This window comes from Syngnathus typhle, linkage group LG14 (assembly GCF_033458585.1).
Source record: "Syngnathus typhle isolate RoL2023-S1 ecotype Sweden linkage group LG14, RoL_Styp_1.0, whole genome shotgun sequence".
Classification (NCBI taxonomy): Eukaryota; Metazoa; Chordata; class Actinopteri; order Syngnathiformes; family Syngnathidae; genus Syngnathus; species Syngnathus typhle.
The window spans coordinates 8,580,207-8,598,542 of NC_083751.1; the positions used below are offsets into that span (position 1 = coordinate 8,580,207).

At 40.6% G+C, this 18,336-nt stretch overlaps 2 protein-coding genes across 3 annotated transcripts; both read right to left on the bottom strand.

The window, feature by feature from the left end:
• Positions 1 to 170: 170 nt before the first annotated feature.
• Positions 171 to 13,954, bottom strand: kif14 (kinesin family member 14). 2 transcript variants are annotated; one of them, XM_061297676.1, is made up of 29 exons: positions 12,731 to 13,954; positions 12,236 to 12,490; positions 12,020 to 12,107; positions 11,736 to 11,834; positions 11,548 to 11,600; positions 11,435 to 11,465; positions 10,801 to 10,908; positions 10,573 to 10,689; positions 10,277 to 10,395; positions 9,809 to 9,981; positions 8,901 to 9,048; positions 8,516 to 8,579; positions 8,256 to 8,440; positions 7,946 to 8,048; positions 7,657 to 7,814; positions 7,242 to 7,389; positions 6,897 to 7,043; positions 6,474 to 6,606; positions 6,089 to 6,182; positions 5,824 to 5,965; positions 5,322 to 5,428; positions 4,938 to 5,038; positions 4,395 to 4,625; positions 3,643 to 3,830; positions 3,054 to 3,206; positions 2,326 to 2,448; positions 2,149 to 2,223; positions 977 to 1,127; positions 171 to 824 (listed from the first exon to the last, which is right to left on the bottom strand). In XM_061297676.1, the coding sequence occupies exons 1-29, from the start codon at positions 13,735 to 13,737 to the stop codon at positions 466 to 468; spliced, it is 4,860 nt and encodes a 1,619-aa protein (XP_061153660.1). In that variant the 5' UTR covers positions 13,738 to 13,954; the 3' UTR covers positions 171 to 465. The 2 variants fall into 2 exon arrangements, with proteins under 2 accessions (XP_061153660.1, XP_061153659.1); XM_061297675.1 differs by having other exon boundaries at positions 977 to 1,130.
• A 348-nt stretch (positions 13,955 to 14,302) lies between these two features.
• ddx59 (DEAD (Asp-Glu-Ala-Asp) box polypeptide 59) lies at positions 14,303 to 18,161 on the bottom strand. The gene is made up of 8 exons (XM_061297677.1): positions 18,046 to 18,161; positions 16,822 to 17,761; positions 16,559 to 16,741; positions 16,350 to 16,439; positions 16,017 to 16,268; positions 15,299 to 15,451; positions 15,001 to 15,129; positions 14,303 to 14,923 (listed from the first exon to the last, which is right to left on the bottom strand). The coding sequence occupies exons 2-8, from the start codon at positions 17,743 to 17,745 to the stop codon at positions 14,663 to 14,665; spliced, it is 1,992 nt and encodes a 663-aa protein (XP_061153661.1). The 5' UTR covers positions 17,746 to 17,761; positions 18,046 to 18,161; the 3' UTR covers positions 14,303 to 14,662.
• Between the last annotated feature and the right edge of the window lie 175 nt (positions 18,162 to 18,336).

The window sequence follows — 18,336 nt, forward strand, 5'->3', positions numbered from 1 at the left end:
TCTGGCATGGAGTTTGCGCAATTACGTCATTCAAGGAGCATTCATCATTTGCTTCCTTCTTGGCGCTATTTTCTCAGCAACATGTTATGTTTAAAATCACTTACTCAAATGCGCCGGAATCCACACATTTAAATGTATTTATAAAAAATAACCACAGCGAGGAAGGGTGCAACATTCTCATTTTAATACGTTTTATTGCTCGCACAAAATAGCAACATATCAGTAGATATTTTTATATTATATCCAAAGTCTTACAAATAACATGTTCCGCAGGGAAGAAAAACATTTTGAAATACATTTATTAAAAAAAGAAAAAATGAGTGCAAATATATTTTGTGTTGACTTGGATGGAGCAACACAAGCAGTGGCAGCTGTCTCTGTTGCCAAGACTATTATGTTAAGATAAAAATAATAATAAAGCTCCTATAATGTTAATGTTTAATTTCCATTCTCACAACATGGCTGTTACACCCAACGTAGGCTACCACTGGACGTAACACCCGCAGGGAGGGAATTTACAAGATTATTAATGCCTCGACTTCTGTTGTGAGGAGCTGTATCGCATTCAGTCTGATCATCTTTGCTTTCTTCTGACGTGACGGCGTTCTTGCTCTGAACAGCTTGCGGCTGATCCCAGGGCAAAGTCAGAGACTGCAGGGCACAGTGGAGCTCATGTTGTGCAGCCATCAGAGTTTGGCCAGAGGGGGGATGTAGAGAAAGCCCAACCGCTTCCTTGGAGAGACCACTGATAATCTCATCAACCGTCTTGGCAGTGGAAGAGATGAGCTCTCTACAGCTGCTCAACTCAGAGTGTCTATCTTTACCTGGGGAATGATTGCAAGCATTTAAGACTGTAAATTATTTACAGCAAATGTCAACATTGTGAAAGTGAATAAGCTTTTGATTTCCATGCCAAAAAGGTTTGAGGGCTTTTTCATATGTACACATGGCAGGTGGCATCCCTAAGAACTCTCACCTCTCAGGGTGTTGGACAAAGAGGAGTGCAGCTGCTTGATGGCTTGGTCCAAATTGAACAATGTGGCCGCTGTAGCCCTCAAGGTCTGCAATTTGGAAGCTGAAGCATTGTCCTCGGTTTCCTCAACGTCTTGTGGGTAATTTTCACGCCGCTGCTGAACACCATAAACATAGGACCCCGCCCAACCCCAAAATAGATTTTTTTATAGCGCATTATAGAGCATATATATATATATATATATATATATATATGTGTACACACACACACACACACACACACACACACACACATTAATAACCCCGCCCCCAAAAAATAAATTGCTCTCTACATGTACAAGCTGTGCAAGTATTTGCTTCAACTTTAACTCAGTTGAGCTGCCTTGACAACAATGACACATGGGTATTAAAAATGGCCCTGGGACTTAATGTGTCAATGGAGGGATTACATAATTGAATTTCAATAAACAAAAACTAATTTGTTCAACAAAGATAACGCGTGTGTGTGTGTGTGTGTGTGTGTGTGTATGCGTGTGTGTGAGTGTTGACTGCAAGTGATCCCACTTCATTTATCACCTTAATTAACTAAATGTTTAACGACAACAGAGATGAGCCTTCTGAGCATTCAGCGCTACACTGACAATAAAGGCTGAGTGCCACCTATGATGGATCTTTGTGAAATTTGATTATTAGCGTAGTGCCAAGTCTGAGCAGGATTGGATGATGAAAATTTAGATTTGCACTTAAGATTTGAGATTTTTTTTTTTACTTGCTTGTGTACTGTCTTTTCACTTCACAGCAAAAACATTTTTTTTTTATTATGAGAAATGAAAATCTAGATATGCACTTAAATATTCAAGCTTTTTTTTTTACTTGCTTGTGTCTGTGTACTGTATTTTTGCTCAAGACCAAATTTTGAAAAATTCTTACAAGACATTCCATGTACAGTAGATACACCTGCGTAGTATAAACAAAATGCATATATAAATGGCCATCAATTACACATGCATTTTCACTATTTGCGAGTCAGACCAGTCCCCGTCCCCCGTATACTGCAAATAGGGTTTGCAATTTTGGACAGAAAAAAAAAAGCTCTTTTAATTATGCTTGGAAAAAATAAATGTCAACACACATTTGTCATTACAGTAGCATAATCTGAGTTGAGTTCAAACTCACCATGATGCAACAATGGATGTACTTCTGCATGCAGCGGGCTAAATCAAGCGCCTTGGACTTGAGGCCCTGCAGCACCTGTGAATAGATCATGATAAATGTTCACCTGGATTTTATTTGTTGGATGATTACTTTAAAAAAGAGCTAATCACATTACAACAATTATTTTTTTAATCTTACTGGGTTCTTTGGATGAGCGAACTGAGCCGCTCTCTGTATTTCCTTGGTGGAGATGAAACTTTCTTCCAAGACGGAGTGTACACCTTTATTTGTTCCTTTCATCAGATATGGTACAAATGATACCTGAAAATAGGTTTTATGATGTTTATATGTACAACATTCACATCAGATGTCTGTCTAAAAAGCACAATTTCCCTCAAGACAATGTGAGAAAATTTGGATGAGCACCAGAGATATTTATTTCATGAGGAAGAGTCATGTAGTATCGGCTCATAAGTAACTGGATTTGAAGATGCCTAACACCCTTCAAAATTTGTGGATGGATTTTTTTATTTTAATTTTTTTGCATGACCAAACAATTCCCTTGGCTGATAAAATATGCCTCGAAATAAACCGAACTTTGACTCCCAAGCAAATCTTACTTTCCTTACTTTACTGGTCCTACACATAATAATTGATTTTCACTGCCTATGTATGTAACACAAATAAGATACAAATGTGTCGATGTAACATTCTTAAAAGCTGATATACTTAGTATTCACGCTGCAATTTCAATTAGTTAAATGGCATTTTAATTCAATAACATCACACATTCCAATCCTTTTTTACCTCGGAACTCCATACAGCTAATGTTCTATTCCTCTGTAATGTTTAATCTGATCTTAATTACGGCAAATCCCAGAGCCAGACGGAGACAGATGCTACTATGGTATTAATGGTATTGTTACCTTGCCTGTGGCCTGGAAACCCAACTCCATAACACCAAGTGGCATGCCTGACAACACCGCCAGGTGGCTAAGTGTGAGCAATGCTGCACGCAGGCACTGACCACTCTTCCTTCGTGCTTCGCCCACCATTGACGTGATCTCGGATTCGCAACCCTAAACAAGGAGATTTGCATTTTCAGTAAACATCGAGTAAGCCCTAAGCAACAGGTGGAGTTTGAATATATTTAGTGAGTGAATCAATGAAAACAAGCGAACAAATGGATGGAATGTTCTGCGGGACTTTTTAAATAAATGAAAACATACAAAAAACTTGGATGTAGCAGAAATTTGTGTTTAGGTACTGAGGCTTATAAGGAAATTAGATTCATTTTCCATATATTCATGTTCTGAGGCTCAAGGTTCACAATTCCCTCTGCTTAGTCATTTCCATAGACATAGCTCAAACAGCTCAGAGCCAAGACCCGTCAATCAAGGCTTTGAATTTTTATTAACCAGCCTATGCCAAAAATCAAAATTATTTGCCACCTAAGATTTCTTTCACTCAATTAATTGAAGTACGAGACTGAAAAGTGAATTTATGAATAGTCACTTGAATGAGCAGCTGCAGATATCCTCCCATCTTCTTGACTTGGCTCTTGAGTTCTTCAGCGAGTGTGAAGAGTAGGCCAGAGGAGGCTTTCACACAAGCCAACCACTGTGTGATGACAAACACTGCACTCTCGGTAGCTGCGGCGGCCTTGATCAGTTGAGTCAGAGCCGACACGTTACCCATAAACACTACGTAGAGGGGGAGGATAAGTGAAGATTAGAAATGTCAATTTCAGAACTACTATAGGGCACAGGTGTCAAACTCAAGGCCCAGGGGCCAGGTACGGCCCGCCGCATCATTTTATGTGGCCCGCGAGACAAATTGTGCATCAAATTCCTGTGTCATTACTAGAATTGCAAATTGTCTTCACTTTTCATAACATCTTTTTTTTTTTTTAATATCTGACCAGTTTTTACTTGTCTGATTTGAAAACGAGTTATTTGTCAGTTTGTTTTGTAGCTTTTACTGTATATAATATGAGGTGATCATACATTTATTTGGGTTGACAGTCATAATGGCCCTCCGAAAGAAGCTATGACTACAATGCGGCCTGCGAAAAAAGTTAGTTTGACACCCCTGCTATAGGGCATGATGAATTTATAAGATCATATACTGGGCTCCTAAAATTTGGGTCAATATAGATTTCAATGTGAAAATGCCACTCTACCTCATTTGAATGGAATTTTGTTGTGTTCTGACTGTTAATCAGCGATAAAACAAATGCTCAATATGAACAAGCGTGGTTAACTCACCATTCTCTTGGCTGTCATCATCTAAGCTGTCGTACAGATCAGATATGGTCTGGATAGCTGTGTATACCCAGTGCAAATCTGACGCCAATCTATCGGCCAAGCTTTCTTCAGCTCCTCCAAAACTGCGTAAGCGGGCAATTGATTGGCTCACCAGCTCCTTGCAGATAGCGGGCAATGAAGATTCAGTGCTGCTGGAATGTGTAGAGGGTGGTGTGGCAACACCCATTAACCCTGGGACATACACAGAGGTCACTTGGGGTGTGAAAACATGACTTCATCAGAGATCACTTTTTTTTTTTTTTAACAACGTGTCATATTAGAAACTCAATTTGTCATATAGTCTTCCGGGACTCCGTTTTTACTTCAAGTGGCAACACCCTTGGATCACATGTTATCGTTTAAAAAAAGATGCAGCGGCGGCCGAGTTTGGGAATTTTCATTTTCCTGAATCCCAGACTACACCAGGGAACCGATTGGTGGGCCTTATGCATTTAAATTGTGAAAACAGAGCGAGGAAAAGTCATTTTGAATCATCAGACTTACCATCAGAGTGGGAGGAGCCCTTAAGAAGGCTCTGAATGGGATGAACACGGATCTCATAAAGACGCCCTGAGAGTCTCTTGCTCTTTAATAAACTCCTGCTCCTAAAAAGAAAAACCAGAAGTAATGTATGAATATGTAACTTATTATGAACGTAGCATGATTATGAACATTTGTAATGAGGCACATCTAAACAGTTGCACAAAAATAGAAGAAATGTTTTTCACCAAGAGACAGCTCCCTAATTTTCAGGTTAGTCAGGTATTTTTGGAGGCAGCCAGACACATCCACCAAACTTTCAGCTGCCTCCAGCACTAACATTTTGAACTTCATGATGTCATCAACGCATGTTTGGGATAAACCAAACAGAAGTATGTTGAATATTACCTTCGACGTGAAAAGGTGGAAGATGAGGCAGAGGAAGATGATATATCTTGCTCCCACTCATCATCAGGGGCATAGAACACATCCTCCTCTTTAGAAGCCGGATCACCCTAAGGAGAAAAAGAAATTACACCTGAGACACACAACTGGCAAACGTGTTGGTAAAGAATATCAACATACGGTAAAGATGCTTTTGTAACACTAGGCAATATTGAACTTTACAATGAATGCCAATTGGAAATGTTAAAAAGTCATAAGTCTATAAAGTTGTTCTAACTTGATTGGCACTTCTTAAAATATTGTTTGTGATTGAGAAGGTTTTAAATTGGCTTATTTGTTTCTGCAGTATGTCACCAATATTGTAAGCAATGAAATCTGGTAACAGTTACAGAAAAAAGAATTATTGATTTATGAAGTAAATCCGAGTTTGAACATCTGGCTGCTGGGTGGACCATTCTTTCTGAGAACCATCCAGATATTTCATCTTTAAAAAATCAAAATTAACCTGTTCCATTTCTCTCATAGCAGCCAAGTTGTTTTGAAACTTGTCCAGGCTCCAGAAAGTAGAGATCCCCAGCTTTGTGTTTTGGACCCGGACTTGAACAACATCCCCTTGGCCTGGGTGGCCATTGTCAGCGCTCTCGTGTCTACAAACACAGTAATATCACAATGTACGTATCTCACCGGCACTGCCACAAACAAACACTTAAGTTAAACTGTGTCAGCCTTAGATTTTTTTGGGGGGTGTACTGTCATGTGATCTTGTATACCTGCTGAAGACGGTGTTTTTGTTCAAGTTAGCACTGATCTTATTGGCTTCTTCAACCATCAAGGAGAGTTTCATAGCATCCCAACGTGGAGACACTGCAATAAAGACATGACATATAGTGCTTGTCTTGATAAACAAAAACGACAAAAAAATAGTAGATTATTCTATTGGATCGCATAATAGTTGGGAAAAATAATAAAATTGAATTTTACTATGATACCCATCACCATTAAAACGTACATATCTTTTTTTTTTCTTCATCAGATTCTAGAGAGGAGCTATACGCAGTGGTTCTGAGGCAAAAACAATGACTCGCACTACTCTATCCAAAACTGAGCTTGCTCATGAAGGTGGGCAGTCACTAGTGAGCCTAAAAAATGACTCACCATCTCTTGGAGTGTGGATTAACCTCATTGCCCGTTTCCGCTGGATTTCTTCAAGCTCTTTGCTGAGCTTTCTCTTCTCAACTTCCAATGCCTCAACAATCTTTGCTTGACACACATGGTGTTCCTCCATCACCTTAAATAAATAATGATGATTATTTGAATTGCATGGCGTGATGTCTCAATTTCACTCAGATTGTGATAATGAAAGAGAACTAAGACAACATTGTTTCACTTAAATCACATACATATGGACCCTGTGTCTAACCTTAAGACATAGCTCCTTGTGAAACTGTTATTTAAAAACTGCCCACAATGATCTGTGTGGGAGTATTTTTCCACATTCTGGTGGTGCAAACCCCGTGTCGCACAACATAAGCCAGCTTTCCACTTTCAAGTGAAAGTGCTAGTCTACTACACCCTGACCTGGGCCTCCATGTGTAGACGGAGGCGTTTCTTCTGGGAGTCCACCTCTTGCTCCAAGTCCTTATTTGCCATTCTCAGTTCTTCCATCTGGCTGGCTACCCTTTGCTGGTTGAGCTCCTGGAGACGCTTACGCTCATTTTCCTCGTTCTGAGTGAATGACATTTTTGGTATAACTCAGGCTGCATAGCAAGCATAATGAAGTCTGTCAAAAGACAACTGGTTCTAAATTAACAGTACATACAGGTGCATACATACATCATTAAACTCACAATTATTGCAACTAGAAAAAAAATGGTCAAGTGTGGACAGTGTAGATGGATTTTTCCAAATAAAAAATTCCTGTACCAGCACTTTTTCCATTGCTTGGATCTTGTTCTCATAAAGGGCTTTCTGATCAGAAAGCTCTTTTTGGGCAACCTCTTTGGCCATCTGGATACCCTGCATCATTTCCTCTTTGGCCTTCACCTGGGCCTCTTCAATTTCTGCCTCCAGCCTGGGATAACAAAATATAACTTAGAAGGGAGTGGAAAAACTGACAATAAACTGACACTTGTGTTAAAAATGTATACAGTGGACTGGCATCAACACATTCATGGGCGATTTATTCGTTTTATTTTCTGAACATTTAGGGTTTAAAAAAAATAATCAAAATTTCCTTTAAGGTATTCATAATGGGCATCAATTATAGATGGATTTTTCCTATTCACGAGCTGACCTGATCCCTAATCGCCCACAATTGCTCTGTGCCCTTCTCACTTACTTTGCTCTTTGAGCTGCAAGCAATTCATTTTTGGCAAACTCAAAATCTTTATGGCCGTCGCCTGCACCAGTCCAACATGATACGCGCTTTCCACTCTGCACCTCTGCGGGATGGTTGAAACGCAAGTAATGGTCTCCACCCAGAATCACCCTGTCTCCCTGCCGACAGAAATTAAGAAATAGATGTACAGTATTTATAAAATAGATAGGTTGGTAAACTGTTTTAATTCGGATCATAAAAAGTTTGCTCGGAATGACAATCAATTTCAAACGAAATATTGCATACTTACGTGGTGCAAAATAGATGATTCTGATATTAAGTTTCCATTCACAAAGGTCTTGGCATTTTCCATGGGTGTGATGCTGATGGTACCATGGGCGTTTGTTATAATGCTGTAACAAGAAACAAAGTCATTCGTTTTTGGGGCTAAAAATGTCATCTAGATGGGACATGACCCTGGAAAAATAAAATACTGTACGTGGGTATTTGCAGAGACTCAAATTGAGGTACTGACATTTTGGCTGGCTAATTTAGTTACTTAACAGGACCTCATCTTGAGTACGTGTGCATTAATGCGGCTGATACGTATTTGTTCTCACCAGTGCTGGTCGGCAATGAGGGCGCCAGTCAGCTGAATGTCATGTGTGCAGTCAAACTTGAGTTTGCCAACTGTCGTTCGACCCTCTTTAATCATGTAGAGAAGCATCTCAGACAGCTGAGGGTCTTCATTCAGGTTAACCAGATTGGGGAGACGGTTATCCACTTTGAATGTCACGCCTGATTTCTGCAGACAAGGAGAACAAAAGATAGTACAGCATATCAGTTACGACCAGTGAACTTTCTTTGCGGGGCAACATACCTGTAACTCTTTGGTTTCTTCACGTTTGCGAATTTCAGCTTGCTCGAGTTTCTCTCGCCATTTCCTATAGTTTGTTTTTAATAAGAAAAGAAATAAAGCGAACCGTTTTAAGTGAGAGCTTCTCAAGCATCCCAAATCATCTCAAGTTAAAAATCAAAAGCTTAGTTTTGTATTGAAAAGAGGGAAATAATATAACATCAATATTGCTTTTCATTGTTGATTGCGTGGACCACATTTTTCAAAACCAACACGTTGGGGACTAAGCAAAAAGAATTTCAGTAAATGTGGACATCCCAATATGATATTTTGGAATTAGAAGTTGTTTTTGTGTTGTTGCATCAGTAGATAAAATAATCAAATCAATGGTAATCAAAGTAATGCTGACCTGTTGGCCTCCACCATCTCTTGCTCTTGCTGGCAGAGTTTGTTCTTCAGACAACTGATCTCCTGCTGGAAGAGCCTGACCCGCTCTGGTTCAATACCACGGATGCTTGCTTGCGCGGCTCGCAGCTTCTCCACTTCCGCCTTCAACTCTGAGCAACACGACAACGTATCACGAAAATGTATTTATGTCTATAGGATTTTAATCATAAAGTTACTCAACAGGTGACTCCAGATAAAGTTTAGCCCATCAAAAGAACATTATGGACCTAACATTGACCCAAATTGTAACCTCAGACTCACATCCACTATGATTTTCATACTGTGTCAGGGGACGTGAGCGAAATCCACAGCATTAGCTCCCCTTCGTGCTAAAAATGTCAAACGGGAGCCTGATGATCTAATGAAAAATAATACTTGCATGACAGTTAGCCGCCATGTGCGGCTGACAGTGCATAAATATGGCCCGGAGGCAAGGTCAGGGCCCGGCCCTTAATTGAAGTGGGTAGGGCATAAGCTGGTGATGGATAGATGGGCAGACAGGAGGGCATGTGGGAGAGAGGGGAGATCAAGAGCAAGACATAAACAGGAAAGTAAAGATTCTCATATGAAGAAAGGGAATGAGAAGAATATTCAGAGGCAGAGCAAACTGGAACGGCGGATGGAAGGTCAGAAAGGGCCTACATTCTAAAACAAGTTGCACAACTGAGAAAACAAAAAGAAAGGAATTGGAGCAAAACAAAGTACAGTGCATGAGAAGATAAACATTGTTTTCCCCCAGGCAGCAAGGTGTGAGTTGTAACACAGATCACACAACCTGCATGGTGATAACAATCCATTCACTCAAATCACTGCAGCCCAGAGGTCTACAAATTCAAGTAGGGGCTAAATTGCATCAAGAGTATATCTCACCTCGGATGAGCTTTGCATTCGTGTCCTCGTTGACCTTGGCCACATTTATGATTGTGCGGGCCTGTTGGGCGTAGCGCAGCGTGCTTAAGCTTTCCTCCACGTTGCTTCCGGCTGGACTCAGCGTGGCTATCATGGCCGTCTTAGAGTTACCGCCCAGACTCTCCTTTAGCAGCCTGATCAAGAAGTAAAGGTGATTGTAGGGGAGATCTTCCCACTAAACCCTCTGCACAAAATGTATGCAAGTTTTTTGTAACCACTTTGCTTTGTATATTTAAGTTGTGAGAGGACAATAACATTACTCTAATGGAAACCATAAATGGAAATGTAAAAAAAACAAAAAACAAAACATGAGGTAAGTCAGTATAAGGGACTTGGTCAAAATCTCATCCATAAATGCTCGACTGGGGTTGCGGTTGAATTTTTTAACAGAATCAACCAAACATAATAAAAAAAAATAGGTGCTCTCACCATGTGAGGACAGACTCCCTGTAGGGTATGAAAACTTTCTTCTTTGTTAACGCTTGATCAGCCAGTGCGGAGATGACTTTTCCAAGTGTCAGCAAAGATTTGTTTATGCTAGCGCCCTCCTAAAAGGATACAGAAAATTATCCTCATTAATTTGGTGGAAAACAATCCCCAATAGAAACAGGTTTATGATAGTAAAGAAGTCACCAATAATGAATCCAAAATATATATATTACCTTTTCATTAGTGATAAAAAAATTACAAATACAAATTATGATATTGATATTGGCTGTACGTACCCTGAGGCGATCTCCACTTGTCTGTGCGACGTTAGACCGTTCACTGCCTGCCAAGTCCACCAGGTTGATTCTACTGGTGATGTTGTGGTCATGTTCTTCTCCCTCCACCAACTCAGTCTGTGAACCAGCACATGTATCCAAACTCATATTCATGGAATGAAGTACACCATTTATGCACCAAATTTTGTTTTCGGGAACTGTGTATGCATTCAAATATGAGTACTGCACCTTAGTCTGTGTCATCACGAGGGTAAAAACAGAGTGAGATCTGGAGCTTTTATCATTCATCCCAGTGGCAGCTGTTGCTCTCTGCTTGTTTCCTAGTTCAAACCATCCCTGGAAAAATGATACAATCAGTTAGAATTTCATAACTAACTGAGCAGCCAAATATTGGTTGTTGACATCAGTGCTCCCTTAATAGGCCATTAGGAAATTTCCATGGCATGACGCAGAAAAAAAATATGTGCTGAAATATGATAATCTCAACTCAATTTACAAACAATTTAATTACTCAGAGCAAAACATTGGTTAATTTAATTTTCTGCCTTTTATTATGTTATCTATCAATAATAAATATTTATTAATGATTGTGAAATACACTGATTATGTCAATGATTTCGCACAGTAATAAGTATTTAAACAAGTAAGGAAACAAACATTAATATGCAATACATTATTATAAGAAATCTTGTTTTCAAATGACGACTTCTACAACATTCTTCAGAAATCACGTTGTCCCATCACTGGTGCGCTACTTTTAGAACAAGCCACTCGAGTGAGTACCCTGAAGCGTGCGGTCACAATGTTTGCTGATCTGTTCTATATTGATATTCACATAAACTTCTAAAATGGTTAAACTTACCTGAATGTCATTGTACGATTCCACAACATTCCTGTGAAGAAACAAGGCAAGTAATTCTGGTGAGACAAAATGACTAAGAATAAAAAAATATATATTAAAAAATATGTTCTTACGCAGATAGCTCTTCAACATAAGGTCCATGGATTGGATGCTCCCTCACCCTCAGCTGAAATAACAAATGCAATTTATTCGAAGACTATAAAAAAGCAACACCAATGATCACATCCATGTTGAGGTGCTTTACTTGAGGCTAGATACATTTTTTGACAAGGTATAATTTTGCTAACTGCTCAATACTTACGGGCATCCTCCTCTGGTTTGGATCATCTCTGGTCACGAGGAGGTCATGGATCTTCTCATTGTAGACTTCAAAGAAGCTCATCTCCACATGACATTTGACCTGTAAAGTCACAACCAAAGCTAGCTAATGTTTTGCCTGTCACGCAATGCCATCTAATTTTAGTAAGTAGGCATAATTTATATCCCATTATCTTGGATCATATCATTTTTTACACATTTAATATGCAACTGCAAGCTCTGTTACAGCAAATCAACAAAGTAAAAATATTCTAGCCCATAAAATACCTGTTCATTTTCCATGGCGGAAAGCCTCAAAAAAAGTTCCCGGCAGAACCGAGGAATGACTCCAGCCTCCTCTCCAAAGCCCATCATGCTGCCAAACAAACATTTAAAACAAAAAGCAGATCAGAAAACCTTTCAAGCACAACATTGAAGCACAAAGAAAGGAAACTGAATAGATGAATGAAAATGAATTACTAAGTCTGCCAAAAAAATACCCACGTATATGATTTTCCAGAGCCAGTTTGTCCATATGCAAAAAGGCAGGTGTTAAATCCATCAAAAGCCCGCAGCAGCAGCGGTTTTGCCAAAGTATCGTACACCATCTGCTGGCTGGCGAAGGAGGCATCACTCGGATCCACAGAGCACAAGGAGAAGTCAAAGGTGAAGGAATAACTCTGTTTTGAGTCGGGATGTTGCACAACAGTCTCCTGGCCACTCGTGAAAATCACCTGTGAGGCCTTTTCGGCCTTCTCCCTAGGATGGATGAGAAACACATGGTGGTTTTCCAGCGAGGACAGTGTGGAGTAAAGCACACATTGAAAATATTTAAAACCAGTAATTATGGATTTTAGTTAGTTTTTTGCACTCAATAATTTCATACAGCATCCCAAATCTGTTCTAAGTCAAAGTCAAGCATTTTGGATCATTTTTCAGGAAAGGATAGCATTAAGTCTAAATTTAAAAAAGGCATTTGTTTTCCATGCAAACACAAACCTGGCATTAAAAGGACGAACACGCACTGCAACAGCCACTGCACTGTTCTCCATCTTTAGTGAGTCTTGTGTCTTGGAGGCCTCGTTGGGACGTGGCAAGGACTGTTTAGGTGCTGCAGCAGACGTGGTTGTTGGCATCCTGGTGTTTTCTGGCTTTGAGCATGAGATCGCAGTAGAAGCCCTCATCTGTGATGCCGTGGTTGCTTTAAGCACACCAGTATTACTTGTTCGAGGAACTGGGATTGGTTTGCTGTCCTCTGCTTGCTTGCTTACTCTGCTTTTGGACCTGTCTGAATTTACTGCTTTACTCAGTACTGGTTTGGGGATTTCCTTCACGCTCAGTTTCTCGAAGACATCTCTCCGTGCGGCGATTTTGACAAACGGTGTCTTTTTAGTAGGGGTTTTGAAAGTATGGGACTGCTCATCGGACGGTCTACCTGTGGAGACTAGTGACTGGGACGAGGAGGATGGAGTCTTGCTGTGCGCCAGCTTCCCTTCTCGTCCTTTACTGGCAGACTCTCTGAAGCTAATGGAGCGGTATAAAGTGGGAGTTCTCCCGTTGGATTCTTGAAGGATTTTAGGCGTTGCGTGTGAACTGACCACACGCGGTGTCGTAGAACTTCTACCTGTGGAGGGCGTCTTGGGCCTCCGTTGCAAGGTCATTCTCTTCTCTAGAGTTGTTGTTACGTTATTTTGGCTTAGCTCCACCGCCGTGTCCTCCGCACTATCAGCTCCGGTCTTTCGCCGTGACCTCCTTTGGAGAGTGAGCCGACCGCGATGGGGTGTCTGTTCGTTTTTTGACAGCGCAGAGATGACATACGTCCGGTTTATGGCGCTGCTTTTATCGCTGTCCGAACACGTAGGATCTCCGGGTGGTGCCTCATCCTTGGCGAGAGTTTTGACTGCCTTTGTCTCAGCTGAACACTCACTGCCTCGGGTCCTGGTTGTTGACATTAGATGGTCGTAGTAACTTGTGTGCTTTCTCGCCTGCACGCTGAATAGCGACATTTTAACGACTGCTAATAAATAAATAAAAGATCGTAGGTTTTCTTGAACAATTCAAAAAGGTGTACTTTCAGACAAACACGTCACGATGTATTTTAAAAAAATATACAAGTGAATCTTCACAAAGAAAATAATCGTCCGCGGTAAAAGACGTTACTGATGGATTGTTGTTTACTGCGCTGGTTGTCGCTTCCGCCTTCGCCCGCTTCAATTTCAAATCCGAGACGATAGTAGCAGCTGATTGGATACTTAAAAATTACGTCATTTTCACGTGGTGTAATGTAAGCACCACAGGCCGACACTGGGTAGCAGCACCGTACTGCCTGTAAAAAAAAATTTACTGACAAAAGTATTTTATGGATGATTTGTTAAAACAAAGCCGCATGGCTTCTCAAGATTTACTGACAAAAGTATTTTATGCAAGATTTGATTTCACAACAAGACATAACAAATTGTGGTAAAATATAGGTGGGAACACTACAGATACACTACCTTTTCTAAGTGTTGTTTTTTTCTTTTTCTTAGTTTTTTTTTCAACTGCTAGAAATTATTTCTCAACAGCACCATGTGCATGAGACAAGTTTATTACACGTTCATTGTGTAAGTGATACTCTGTGGTAAACATAAAATACATCCAGTGATCCCTCGCTACTTCGTGTTTCATTTATCGTGGCTTCACTACATCGCGGATTTGTTTTCCAAAGTTTGCTTTCCGCTAACTTGTCAGCCTGCCCAGTACTTCTTGTTGGTGACCGTATTTCGCGTTTATCACGGGTGGATTTTGGAACCAATTATCCGCGATAAATGAGGGATTATTGTAATGGATTGAAAGAATGCATGAGCTGAAGACATAATCACTTTACATACAGCATCTATACAAATACTTCAATGACCACTTCATCAGCAGAAGGTGACATAATTTGTAAGACTATTTTTTCCGTCGGTCATGTTTCTTGATAATATCAATGAGGTTATTTTTGTTCACCAGTGTGTCACCAGGTCCAAACTTGCCATGCTGTTTTTCTCTTCTCTGCTGCTCATAGAGATGAGGTGAGTTGAGGAGCTGCGGGGGTAGGATGGTTCCTGTTGGTTTGACCCTATTCACCACCCCCGAAAACAGTCGTTTGTTGTTGTTGTTAAGAAAGGTGATGGCAGTTCCCCTGTGTCCCAGACGGCCCGCTCTTCCCACCTAAACAGGAGTAAATGTGTTTTTGTGCTCAGTTGATTACAAACCAAACAGGAATTCATTTCTGCAAAATCACTAACCTGATGGACATATTCATCCATGGTGTTCGGCATATCGAAATTAACCACCACTCTGACATTAGCCAAGTCCAGTCCTCTGCCAAGCACGCCGGTACTGATCACCACCTCAAAGTCCCCCTCCAGAAGCCCCTGAAGACACAAATGAACCAACACAGCCCTCTTACACATTAACCCAGAATAAAATAACAATGCAACATCTGTATTTTCCATACGACCAAGAACATGGTTGAACCCAGTCTAGGACGCAGAGGCAATTATCCTCTCAATATTTGTGTGTTCTGAGTGACAGTGACCTCACCTTGAGGATGCGATTACGTTCCAACTGGCTCTTGTCAGAGTGGATTGCCACTGAATTGAGTCCTGTCACCTTGACAACCGCTTCACATAGCAGATCAGCACCAAGTTTGCAGTCCACAAACACTACCACTGGAGGTTGGTATAACTTGTTGTCCTGTAAAACCAAATGACAGCTTTGAAAGTAATGAATACAAATCTTCATCCAAAGCATGATTAGACCATGGATTTATTCATTCCTATTATTATTGTTGTTATTATTATTAAATTCGTTTTCTGAAGTGCTTTTCCCTTCATTAGAACAATTTCCCATTTGAGAAGATTAAAAGAACAGAGCAAAATATGTGTGTTAAATTTGAACAGACGATTGACCACCTGTTATTTCACACAATGGTCTAACCAATATATTCCTCAAAAAAAGTACACTGTTCTTATACGATGCTTTAACAAATGGTCCAAGCATTACTGGAATTCTTGGAGTGCAGCCTTAAATCTGGGCTCACCCATTTCCTGCACACAGAGGCCACAGCTACAGCTATTATCTGGTCAAGACCAACTTACCTTTTTGGAGAGCAAATTGACTAGCAATTATATTACAGTATATTTATTCTATAAAGAAATGTGTAATGTAATTATTTATTCTTAGTCCATTTGAGGTGTTTTCTGAAAGATTATGAATGCAAAAACCCATGAATTCACAACCACTTGTGTGTAGAACCTACATTGAGAATTTCAAACAGCTTCTTCTTTTTCGAGGGTTCCTCAACCCACAGCAGGATCTGTCGGACGTTGGCGCAGGGCTGGTTCTTCTCTCCTACAGCAATACGGATTGGATCACGCACCAGTCGGGCCGCCAGCTCCTCTGTCCCTGTCGGGATGGTGGCTGATGCCAGGAGGGTCTGGTGAACTTCAGGGACATGCTCTAAAACTTCTAGTACCTGCTGCTGGAAGCCCATCTTAAGCATAGTGTCAACCTGCAAAATATGTCAAAGCAAAATATAATTGGACCGTCTTAGTAGCCACTTACTGTCTTTATTCAGTAGAATCAATCATACCTCATCCACCACAACAATCTTCACTTTATCCAGCTTTACAGCTTTCTGCTTTAAAATCTCGATGAGTCGCCCTGGGGTTGCTATGACGATCTATAAAATGATCCAGAGAACACAAGGAAGATATTTTGATGTCAAATCATTTCTGGGTGGTCTAAATATTTTCATTGAGAAATGAGGATTGAAGAGTAAAAATGGAATTTAATGAATACTTTAATGCTGTGCTTGAGTCGGTGGAGCTGAGGGGGTAGAGGCATGCCTCCCACCAGCAGGGCAGTTCTCATATTAGGCAGGCCAATCACCACCTCTTTAGCCTGTCTCTCTATCTGTATGGCCAGTTCTCTGGTCGGAGTCAAGATGAGTGCCACTGGGCTGCCCACTCTCTGAGTTTGCTCCTGAAAGAGAACATGGAGAGAACATGAATTTAATGCCAACAGAGAGAATTAAAACTGAGTGAAGCAATGATCTACTGTACCTTTATTGCCCTCAGGACAACTGGCAGGAGAAAAGCTATAGTCTTGCCGGACCCTGTGTCAGCACTTGTGATCACGTCCCTGCCAGTGAGACCAACAGGCAGCATCTGCATCTGCACTGGCGTAGGCACGTCATAACTAGCTGACTTCAAGTTGGCATTAAGAGTAGCAGGGAAGCCGCAGTGTGCAAATTCTATGATTGGCCTCCTTACATCTCTCCCCTGGGTTTCAATGCCCAGTTCTTGTTTAATATGCTGTACCTGCTCATCAGTTAGCCCTGATATGAACAAATCCTCTTTATAGGAATAGTTTATTTCAAATGCATCTGTGGAGGATGTAGTAAGTTCATCTTGATGACTTTCTTTGTCTTTATTTGTGTCTTTCTGATGAAAGATTTCTGCCCCAGTCCCAAAGCCCATTTGGGCCAAGTGGCGGGCTTTGCATTCTAGACTGCAAACATCACTGTCAGTGCTGTCACAGATGTACTCTCCATAGCGACCACACATCACACAGATAGGTTCTCCTGGCTCTGCCCATCTCTGATTCTTTTTGAATGACTTCACCGGTTCTTCCTCTTCTTCATTACCACTTGCAGAACACTCCTGCTCCTCTTCTTGTAATGGGATCTTAACCACATCGTCGGGGTCCCCACCTGGTTTTACTGTGTTATCTTCAACTTTTTCAATGCCACTTGAAGAACACTCCTGGTCCTCTTGTGATGGGCTCTTAACCTCGGTGACTGGGTCCCTACCCGGTTTTACTGTGTTATCTTCGACTTTGCAGTCTGTGAGCCCCTGGTGAACATGCGTCGTCGAGCCGACTTCACCATTGTTCTGATCCTGATCTACATCACCTTTACTCCTCTTCAAAATATGATTTCGGTCCTCTGCAGGTCTCTTCACTTTAAGGGCTCTCGGCATAAACATTCTACGAGATATTACTCTGGAAACACAGATAATACACAACAATCAATAATGATTTTTTTTTCTGTTGCTAAATTTATACGTCAAGCCGTGTAATTTATGGACTTCCTATAATTGAGCGCAAGTAGTATCAGTTTACTCGACAATAAAATCAGGCAATAAGTCGTTACTTTGCTGTTTCGGTCTGTAAGGTGTAAGTGTGTGCTGTTGCTGAAATGGCTAATTCCAGTAATCACAAAGAAAGACTAAATAACTAGTTAAAATGAATGTCATCATGTTGCGCTGAATAAAAAGCATACGAACCTGCAACGTTCAGAAGCATCTCCAAATATATAACACGATAAAGTTCTAGAATAAGGTACACCTCTGCTTTTCAAAACAACCGGACCGAAGGCGCAGATTTATGACGTCAATACTTAGTATCCTGGGAACTGTAGTCCGTCAACGGTATTCACTCTGCTTTAGGAAGAAAACAATTTGTCACAACAGAAATGATTGTATTTTAGTATTTAGATGCTTTGACCATGTAATAAATTTTAAAAAGGCATAAACTAGAGATTGTTTGTTCATTTGTTTGTTTGTTTTTGTTTCTAT

Excerpts from the sequence above, each read along its gene's own strand:
- ddx59 (XM_061297677.1), bottom strand. The coding sequence starts at position 17,745 with ATGTTTATGCCGAGAGCCCTTAAAGTGAAGAGACCTGCAGAGGACCGA. Across the intron at positions 16,269-16,349 it reads AGATTGTTGTGGTGGATGAG|GTTGACACTATGCTTAAGAT; the intron begins GTATGATTGATT and ends CATATTTTGCAG. Across the intron at positions 15,452-16,016 it reads AGCTGTTTGAAATTCTCAAT|GACAACAAGTTATACCAACC; the intron begins GTAGGTTCTACA and ends TTGGTTTTACAG.
- kif14 (XM_061297675.1), bottom strand. The coding sequence starts at position 13,737 with ATGTCGCTATTCAGCGTGCAGGCGAGAAAGCACACAAGTTACTACGAC. Across the intron at positions 12,108-12,235 it reads GGCTCTGGAAAATCATATAC|CATGATGGGCTTTGGAGAGG; the intron begins GTGGGTATTTTT and ends TTTGTTTGGCAG. Across the intron at positions 2,449-3,053 it reads GTTTCCAGGCCACAGGCAAG|GTATCATTTGTACCATATCT; the intron begins GTAACAATACCA and ends ACCTATTTTCAG.